This window comes from Aplysia californica, unplaced genomic scaffold (genome assembly GCF_000002075.1).
Source record: "Aplysia californica isolate F4 #8 unplaced genomic scaffold, AplCal3.0 scaffold00561, whole genome shotgun sequence".
Taxonomy (NCBI): Eukaryota; Metazoa; Mollusca; class Gastropoda; order Aplysiida; family Aplysiidae; genus Aplysia; species Aplysia californica.
In genome coordinates, this window is record NW_004797831.1 from 176243 (window position 1) to 186898 (window position 10656).

General features: G+C 43.8%; 2 protein-coding genes across 2 annotated transcripts; one reads left to right on the forward strand and one right to left on the reverse strand.

The window, feature by feature from the left end:
• Positions 1-1563: 1563 nt before the first annotated feature.
• On the forward strand, positions 1564-3463 carry LOC101849791 (3-[(3aS,4S,7aS)-7a-methyl-1,5-dioxo-octahydro-1H-inden-4-yl]propanoyl:CoA ligase-like). Its single transcript, XM_005106885.3, has one exon. It carries the CDS (start codon positions 1643-1645, stop codon positions 3038-3040), a length of 1398 nt encoding a protein of 465 aa, XP_005106942.1. The 5' UTR covers positions 1564-1642; the 3' UTR covers positions 3041-3463.
• A 1427-nt stretch (positions 3464-4890) lies between these two features.
• Positions 4891-10388, reverse strand: LOC101850031 (the record flags this gene model as incomplete). The annotated part of the gene is given in 3 exon segments (XM_005106886.3): positions 4891-5858; positions 8473-8607; positions 10232-10388. Coding segments are annotated over 3 exon segments (462 nt in total). The 3' UTR covers positions 4891-5649.
• Between the last annotated feature and the right edge of the window lie 268 nt (positions 10389-10656).

Consider the following 10656-nt stretch of genomic DNA (forward strand, 5'->3'; position numbering starts at 1 on the left):
TTAGACTCATTAGTACGTGGTCATAATGTCGTTAGACTCATTAGTACGTGGTCATAATGTCGTTAGACTCATTAGTACGTGGTCATAATGTCGTTAGACTCATTAGTACCTGGTCATAATGTCGTTATGTCGTTAGACTCATTAGTACGTGGTCATAATGTCGTTATGTCGTTATCTTTACCCTATCCGTACGTCCTGGGGTCATTTTGTACCCCGGGTTGTAGTCTTCACATTTTAGAATACTTCTAGTATGAAGATCTCTTTGAAACTTTCAGCATTTCTAAAAAAATCGTTTTGACAGACTGCTATGTAAAGCGTACTGATCGGATTAACGATTAAATGCTCTCTTGGGAAAGTGGTGGCACAGAATTCCTCACGTCGTATGGATACGATAGTAAAACACGACGTGAATGTTTAAAAATACAACAGTTTAATTTCTCTCGGGAATCAATGCATCTTATTTTATTTTTATCTTTTAACAAAAAGAGAGACACAATACATGTACTTAACGGGAGTTTGGAGGGCCTGCGACGAACAGGAGCCTTCACACTAAACACTGGGATATCCAGTTAGATGCCCTTTCTTAGCAGTTGCGAGCGCCGTAAAACCTTATACTATACTATACATACTAGATGTACTTTTTTCCTTTTTTTTTGCAAAGTGTTTTACAGCGCTTGCAGCTGCAAAAGGTCATATGAGCACGCGGGACACATTAAACTATTTCAGTTGGTAGGAAATTTTGAATTTTACCCGGGTGGCGGCCGAAGCCTACTTTAATCGATTTTGGACCATCAAGGGATCTTTAACGTACGCAACTTGCACAAGGAATCTCCGAAAATTTTTGTCGTTTTCCGAGAAGGCTAGGTGTAGATCTGTCCTACCATAAGATCAGGGGTGTGGCTGAAAAAAAGCAACAAGAAGGAGCCACGGAGTAGCAATAGAAAGGCTGCAGAAAGAGTCGGGAGCTCAGAGGAGGGGGCAAAGGAGGTTAGGTAGGCGGTGGGGGCAGAAAGTGAAAACGAAAGCAGACGGTAGAACATTGTTATAGAGCAGGAACGGAGGTGAGAGGAGACAATTCTAGAGAAGAGAATTTTCCCATCGCTATCCTGATTCGAACCGAGGACCTATCGAAAGAGAGGCGAACACCTTTACGTCTAGGCCACGAGAGCCCCATTTAGATGCCCCTTTTGATTTAGAGATGAACGATGGACGACAAGAAGGCAGTGGTATATATAACTATAACAACCATTGTGTCACTTGTTCATATAAGAAAAAGTACTGTAAGTATGGGCCATCCTTAAGCTACGAGTACAATTGGTCGCTTTTAAGGACAAGGGGGCTATCCCGAAAAATGCTGTTTTGAGAAAATTGAATGTAAAGTCTTTGCCCCTTGTTCAGTGTCCTTAAAAGACAAGGAGAGATTTTTCTATAACCAAACAAATATACACACCAATGAAACCAAACTTCTCCTATAGGTAGGGCAATGCCCACTTTTGGTGTAGGTAGGTCAAGATTTCTGGAAACTCCCGAAATCTGGGTTGATTCGCTTGTCCTTAAAAGCACCCAGTTTTGGTTCACATTTCCCCCCTCTGTCTTTCTTTCTTTAGCTCAGCTCGGCACAGTCACATGCGGCGCTGTGGACATGAACGGTCAGATCGTGATGAAGGACGGTGAGGATTTTGTCCACTCTCTCAACAAAGGTCAAGCCAAGGCCGTTATTCTCGACCCTAGTGAGGCCATGGGAGCCATCAGCATACTAGAACCAAAATGGCGCGTTGATGAAAACCGTAAACTGTCATTTCCGGATATCCCGAGCTTAGATATGATCGTTCCCTTTGATGTCAGGCGGGATGGGTCACAGAAAATTGCTTCCCCTTTGAACGGGATTGAGAAAAGTCTATCTTTGGACGACTTAAAGGCGGGAACGGAAACTGTCGCGGCAGACTTAAAGCCTGATGACGTCTGCGCATATATGTGCACAAGCGGAAGTACAGGCTTCTTCAAACTTGTCGAGTTTAACCACGAGCGTCTCTTGGAGTATGGCCACAGATTTGCGGAGACACTGGAGATGAAGGAGACCGACATTTACTGCAACGACAGGCCCCTGGGGTGGATGGGAGGGTACCCAGTAATGTATGTAGCTACCGGATGTACCCGTGTCTGTACGGACAACTCTCTCGGACGTCACCACAACTACCCAGATTTCATGCTCGACCTGCTAGTCCGAGAAGGCTGCACTAAAATGTACACTGTCCCGCATTCTTTGGGTGCGCTTGTCCGAGAGGCCGCCAAGAAAGACATAGGCGGGTATAGGCTGCATATTTGTGGGGTAGGCAGCGGCCCAGTGAGCAGGGCACACATGAAGGCCATTGGTGTTGTAGCAGACGCGGTGTTGGCCGTCTACGGGTGTACTGAAGCGGGAATTCCCACTACTAAGAAAGTGACGGAGCCCAGCGCGTACGAAGACATGTGCGTGGGCCTCCCAACTTCTGGGACACAGGTCAAGGTCGTTGATGACGACCTGCGTGAACTTCCTAACGGACAGCGGGGGGAAATTCTCCTGAAGACGAGCCAGTCCTCCATGAGGTATGTCAATGCCGATGCCAGCACGAGAGAGACTTTCCTAGACCATGGCTGGATCCGCCTGGGTGATTCTGGGGTCAAGAATGATGGCGGAGAGTTGTTTGTCGTCGGCCGTAAGAAGTTCGCCATTCTCAGAGGGCCGTTTGTCATCTACCCCGATCAGATGGAGCAGCGCATCCTGCAGTGTCCAGGAGTTGCGGGGGCGGCCGTGGCTGGCGTCCCGGACCCGGTTCTGCACGAGGAGCTGTGCGCATGCGTCATCAGAGAGCAAGGAGCCAGCTTGACGGAAGAAGAACTGAGGGGCTTTTGCCAGAAACTCTTCATCAACTCGGAGAACGGCGAGCTGAACCCAATGCCTGGATATTTCCTGTTCCTCGACGCGCTGCCCTTCAACGTCAGCGGAAAGCTAGACCGGATGGCCCTAAAAGCAAAAGCCAAAAGTATGCTCAGGTTGTAAGACCTAGCCACGGAAATGGACACAATTATCTCAAACATTTATTAAAATATAAGTGTTTTTTTTGTCCCTCATCTACACAATTTAGATTGTTCAAGAGGCGGGCTTTTGGGCCTTCCTGTCAGAACTAACTCGGACTGAAAGGTATACAACATTTCAGATGAAATACTGATGATGAGATATTCGATTCAATTTTTTCTTCACTCGGGAATCGAACTCGGGTCTCCCACATGCGACAGCAAAGCGTCTCTAACCGTTACACCACAGACGCAGGTCGCAAATCTCATTATAAAGGACAAAAGATAAGTAATAAGAGAGAGCTTTTTGTCAAGAAACAATACACAAGATAAGTAATAAGGAAGAACTTTTTGTCAAGAAACAATACACAAGATACGTAATAAAACAGAGAACTTTCTTGTGAACAAAGAGCATGTTTTCTGGCATAAAGGGCCTATAGACTCATTTAATCCACAGGGCACGTGACCATTTTGTACAGCACATTCTCACCAGGTAATTGGATTAATCAGAAGTTGTAGGTAGGTGTCTAAAATATATACAGAAAGGTATATGTGCAAGAGACATGAACATGGGGAGCATTTGAATCAACTGTCCACTGAGTGGGCCTTGTGTATAAGTGAGACAATCCAGCAATACGGATTATACTGCATGTCGTGATGTTGACAAATATTTGTTACAGACAAGACACATCACCCGAGGGAATGGCGTACCCTGCCACTTACGAGTTTTTAAAGATATCGCCACGGACGTTGATAATATGTGGTGATACATAATAATAGATAGCTTTTGTATAGCACAAATCCCCGCTCAACAGCAAGCTCTATGCGCTTCACAATCTATACTATTACACCAGCAGACCTGAGAGCATTCTGAAACAACCTCAACTTCCTGGGAAGCATACAGTACAAGCGGCCATTTATGGGCGCTAAAATACTAACATACTGAAAAGACCTTTTACTGTCTATGGCCGGGTATCCATTCCCACCTGGGTGAAGTGAGGAAAATTCGTGTAAAGTGCCTTTCCCAAGGACACAACGTCAGGCCCACGGCTCGAACCCCCGAACCCACAACTCTTTATATTTCGTTTCTCAAACATACGTTCTTTTACGAAATCCCGAGCTCATACTCGTTGTGTAGACACATACTAGATCTAGTCCATGAAAAAAGCTCCCATGAACAGCATCTTCTAGCTTACTCCGTTTAAGCTAAGGACGTATTGTTTCATGTTTAAAACAAAACGATGACTCTCTTATAGAACAACCTCTGGAGTCAGCTATCGAAGCTAAACACGTCACTGAATTTGCATAAAGTAGATCTACTTTTTTTTGGCTGTACACTTCTTGCTTTTACGTGAACACTGCCCGACGCAACCTCCCAAAGTTGCAAGTCACTGGACCTTCTTCTCTCTCGAATCCTAATTTGTCAAAAATGTTTGATGAATTTTTCGACAGTCTCTTTAAACCTTTTCGCTTATAAAATTAAATAACTCTCTCTCTCTCTGTCTATGTCTCTGTCTCTGTCTCTGTCTCTGTCTCTGTCTCTGTCTGTCTCTCTCTCTCTCTCTCTCTCTCTCTCTCTCTCTCTCTCTCTCTCTCTCTCCCTCCCTCCCTCCCCTTCTCACACATACACTGAGAAAAAAATGTGTGTGTGTGTATGAGTGTTTGAGTGTGTTTGTATGTGTATGTATGTGTGTGTGTGTGTGTGAGTGTATGTGTGTGTTTGTGTGTATGTGTGTGTGTGTATGTGTGTGTGTGTGTGTGTGTGTGTGTGTGTGTGTGTGTGTGTGTGTGTGTGTATGTGTACGTATGTAAAGGTAACAGGAATACGGTTATTACTTGTTATACTATTTAATAATAAAGAAGAGGACAAAAGTTGATTCCAACAAAGTTTGTTTTTCGTCAAATCACTGCCTTTCATCATCATAATAAAGTATCAAACTGAGCCCAAACATGTGAAATTACACGATTCTGTCAATTTTAACTTTAACAAAGAATGATAAAGAAAAATAATCAGAAATTATGCAAAAAAATGATTCAAATTTGGCTAAATTATGCGGGGTGCATAAAACCTCGGGGACAGATTAGGAAAAGCGAGACAGATGTGAAACTCAACATTTTATACGTCAGATTTCTCAAATCTAGGCACTGAGCAGATAGAACTTTGTAGTTCTAAGGCAGCCAGCTCTTACAGTTAAATATGGACACAAGAATCATCAGTAGGCTAGCAGGAAAATAAGGAAATTACAATACTGTAATATTAATAATGACATCAACAATAGGCGTTTAAGGATATTGATTAGAATGGTAATAGTTTTGGTAATCACAATAATCATTATAATAATGATACTCGTAATAATTCTGTAATAAACTACAACACTACTTATCAAAATATTTACGATCAATATAACAACACTAACGTTGACAGCACGAAATACAAATCTAGACATATGTTTCACAATTCTATCATGAATAAAACTAAGTGCTGAAAACTCATACGGAAATAAAAGATAAAAGAAAAACTATGAAAAGAGGATAGAATAGAAAAATCTTGTCATTATCAAAACGAAAATGGACTCGTTGTTCAACCGACTAGTATCAGCCCCAGTCCTTGGCACCAGAGCGATACGTCGTCAGATTTTTCTTGGGCGCTGTGCTATGTATGTTGTCGTCATTGAACGTGGCCCGGTAGATGTTGGTCACGTTCGTCTTGCCGCTTGCCACACTCCGCACGTCACTTCCGCCGCTCAAACCGGAAGGCGGCATTTTCCTGAGGTAAGGGGTCTCCACAGCAGGCATATTGTGACCTAGACAATAGCACAGAGTAAGCTGTCACTTCGCTGCCTCTGGATTACAAAGTTTTATCAGCACAGTACCTAGTTTTGAGAAATTTGAAGTAAAAGATTTTTGAGTTTCACACCTTGTCCAGCTTTTTCTAATGCAATTCTTTGAATGTCTTGATATCTTGATAATGACTCTGAATAATCTTACGATTTTGATAGAGCAGATAGAATATTAAAATTTGGTTTCTGACCTCATGGTCTTAGTAACTCAAAACGGCCAAAATAATGTCAGAGAGAACTTTGTTAAATTCTGAGTTAGCGACTTGTAGGAATTGGTAGCGATTGCGAGAGAGAAGACCATATAAAAAACAACAACAAATCTAGGTGTTCATGCCCCCATCGACACAATTTGTGGCTTTAATAGTCCAGTGGTTAGAATACCGGACTCCAAATCATGAGATTGTGGATTCGAGGGTTCGAGCCTCAGCTTGGTCAGGCGTTGTGTAACTGGGAATGGCATTTTACACCAATTTTTCATTTGTCTCGGTCCTTTCTGAGATGGATGATAAACTCGGAGGTCCCGCCTCTTAAATAACCTAATAGTATTGAACAGTGCGTTAAAACTATACCATTTTTGCCAAACACCATTTTCATCGACACAATTTAGCTGATTTAGGAGGCAGGTTTCCTGTTTGGACAACTCAGACTGAGAGGTAACAAATACTCAGATACGGACCTTAATTACTTGGCATAGGAGAACCTCAATCAGTCTTATTGAAATACAATAGCAGCATCAAGTGACACTGAATACGGAACCGGCGTCTGTGGTGTAGCGGTGATGCGCTTCACTGTCGCACGTAGAAGATCTAAGTTCTTTTCCCGATTGGGGAGACTTTGTATCGAGTATCTCAGACTTTGAGCAGGAATGTTGAATCCTTCTCAGCCCGGGTTGGCCCTGTGAAGCCCGCCTTCGAAATGATCTAAATTTCGTCGATAAGGGCGTAATGAACACAAACAGAAATTTTAAAAAATGAATAGATGGAAGCCTCTTGGGAATAATATTATTGTGCGTTTTGACAATTGTCCTAAATTGAGATTGAAAAGTGAAATGAAAACACGTACTGCAATCCCACCCCTCCGCACTTCTCTCTGTCTCTGTCTCTCTTTCTCTCTGTCTCTCTCTCTTTGCCCCCCTTCTCTCTCTCTCTCTTTCTCTCTCCCCCACACCCCCTTTCTCTCTCCCTCTTCATCTCTGTGCAGTTAATATCATATAGATCTAAACACATGAAGACAAAAAGAGAAAAAGTGGTGATGTCATGTTCCTACAACCTGAACATTTAGCAGGGTCAAAATAGCCTAGATTCTAATGATCCAGATAGTGTCTCTGGGGGCGTAAAACTGTAATACCGGGTACCCATTGGTACGATCGGGTCGGGTTGGTTTGCAAGCCATATCGAGGGTCCAAAGCGGCTATTGTAGCACAAACTGATCGCCCGACTCGTCGCCTCAAAAACAAAGGCGTGGGAATTTCAGGCGACGAGTTGAGCGATCGACCCGACCCGATCCCATCCGCAATGGCGACCCGGTATAACAATTACAATTCTAGCCGTGGCGTGATCCTCAGACGTGTGACAGCCTCAGTTTACTCTCCATCACCCCAGCGTCAGATGCAAGGAGAGCCTTCACGACCAAGAGGAGACAGACTCCCACACGCTCAGCACAATGAAAGAAAAGTGTGTGCAGGGCACAGGGAAAAAATGTTTGCTCCGAGGAGTGGTCAGGCGTATCTCAAACCAGCTACTCATGGAGACAATTGGCAGGAGAACCCTGGGGTGGACGCTGGAAAGGAGAGATGAGCAGCTATGAACATGTGCCGCCTGCTATGATTCTAGCTCCGGATCCAAGTAAATCCAATCCAGCGTCTGGTACAGCCTCAGTTTACTCACCATCAACCCAGCGTCTGTTAGTTTACTCACCATCAACTCAGCGTCTGTTAGTTTACTCACCATCAACCCAGCGTCTGTTAGTTTACTCACCATCAACCCAGCGTCTGTTAGTTTACTCACCATCAACCCAGCGTCTGTTAGTTTACTCAACATCATCCCACCGTCTGGTACAGCCTCAGTTTACTCACCATCAACCCAGCGTCTGTTAGTTTACTCACCATCAACCCAGCGTCTGTTAGTTTACTCACCATCAACCCAGCGTCTGTTAGTTTACTCAACATCAACCCACCGTCTGGTACAGCCTCAGTTTACTCACCATCAACTCAGCGTCTGTTAGTTTACTCACCATCAACCCAGCGTCTGTTAGTTTACTCACCATCAACCCAGCGTCTGTTAGTTTACTCACCATCAACCCAGCGTCTGTTAGTTTACTCACCATCAACCCAGCGTCTGTTAGTTTACTCACCATCAACCCAGCGTCTGTTAGTTTACTCAACATCAACCCACCGTCTGGTACAGCCTCAGTTTACTCACCATCAACCCAGCGTCTGTTAGTTTACTCAACATCAACCCACCGTCTCGTACAGCCTCAGTTTACTCACCATCAACCCAGCGTCTGTTAGTTTACTCACCATCAACCCAGCGTCTGTTAGTTTACTCCCCATCAACCCAGCGTCTGTTAGTTTACTCACCATCAACCCAGCGTCGGGTGCGTTCCCCGACAGGTTTGTTCCCCTTGCTCACCCTTCTGCTACACCTGAAACCACCGGGGCTGCGGCATCGACGTAACCATGACCGGAACAGGAAGAACGTAGGCACGCTCAACCCTGGAAGCGGACAACAGCAAATACGTGTACGTAAGCGCATATCCATATCTAGAATGTCAATGACAATTCATGTATAGAAGCCTAGGTTGGAACCAAAACAACCCCAGGAGGTAGAATGACAAGTGACGGAGAGTTATATTACAGGATGATCCCAGAAGCAATGTCCAACTCCTGAAAAAGCTAACAACAAGTACAAGAAAGAAAGATAGTAGCCCTCAATGATTTTTCTGTAGTAGCTGCCCCTTTTTCCCTGAGGTTTTAATTTACTGACTTGACTATGCTGGTGCGTTACGAAAGAGCTTTCGAAGCGGGACTAGATACCATTTGCCAATGGATGACAAGAGATTTTCATATAAATTATAACTTAATAATTTTCAGGCAACCCATTTTCAGACATCTCGTTTTGAGAATTGTTTCCAGACCATAAATCTATAGACAGCAGACACTCTGACAACAGATTCTCGGACAACAAATTTTCAGATTATCTGACAATCTCAGATAACAAATTCTCAAACAATAACTTCTCAGATTCTCAAATTATCAGATTCTCAGATTCTCAGATTCATAGAGATTCTCAGAAAACAGAATAGTCAAACATTACATTCTCAGACACAAGATTTTCAGACATGAAAAGACCATACAAAAGATTCTCTAACAAGTTATGTTCAGACAACATATTCTCATATTCTCAGAGAAGAGAGTTTTAGACAACAGGCTCCCGCCCCCCCCCCCACCCCCAACCAGGGCAGTGCTACTGACTGAACTTGTCTTTAGGCCATTCCCAAAGGGGGGATATTAACATGAATAATTGTAAATGGGCTGATTTACCTATGTTATGCTCATACTGAGCCGGAACAAAATAGGGGGAACGGCTACTTTTTCTTTCCTCATCCTTACTATCGTCATTGTTCCTCTACTTCTTTAGTATGTTGTCACTCTCTTGAGAACAGCTATTTCCGGGGTGCCTTGGTATTCGAAGCAGACTTTGTGCTGTTGAGACTAGAGAGGTGAGCAGAGTAAGCTTAATTCCCCGTTTGGACTTCTCTATTGACATCCACCCCTTAGCGCTCATTATATGACCTTATGCAGTTGCGAGCGCCATAAAACCTTAATAAAACTAAAAACAACAGATTCTCATATTCTCAGACAAGTGAGTTTAGTTTGAGACAACAGATTCTGGTATTCTCAGACGAGACAGTTTGAGACAACAGATTCTCATATTCTCAGATAAGAGGGTTTAGTTTCCGACAACAGATTCTCATATTCTCAGACAAGACAGTTTCAGACAACAGATTCTCATATTCTCAGACAAGACAGTTTCAGACAACAGATTCTCATATTCTCAAAAAAGGTGAAATGGTATGGGTTTAACGCCCCTATCAACACTATTAGGTTATTTAAGGGGCGAGACCTCCTACTTTAACGTCCGTCTCCGATAGGACCGAGCCAAGTGGGAAGTTCGTGTAAAGTGCCTTTCCCAAGGACAAAACGTCGGACCGAGCTGAGGCTTGAACCCCCGAACCCGCAATCTCATGATTACGAGTCCGGTAGCCTAACCACTAGGCGACCGACGTCACTCATTTTCTCAGACAAGAGAGTTTAGTTTGAGACCACAGACTCTCACCGAGACCGACGAGACTCCCCAGAAAGCCGACCAGCAGTTCTCGGCCTGTTCTGTCCGGCCTGGACTTGTGGGAGGTCATGTGGGGCGACACGACACACTTACAGTTGCTGTACTCCATGGAGGGGCAGCGGCGGGGGGCGGAGTGGGACAGGACATTCTGAAGGAGAGATTCAAAGTAGATGTACACTTGTCGTTGTTGTTGTTGTCGTTGTTGTTGTTGTCGTTGTTGTTGTTGTTGTTGTTGTTGTTGTTGTTGTTGTTGTTGTTGTTGTTGTCGTCGTCGTTGTTATTGCTGTTGTTTTTGTTGTCGTTGTAATAATAATAATAATAATAATAATAATAACAATGTGATACTGATAATGATGATGATGATACTACTACTACTACTACTACTACTACTACTACTACTACTACTACTACTACTA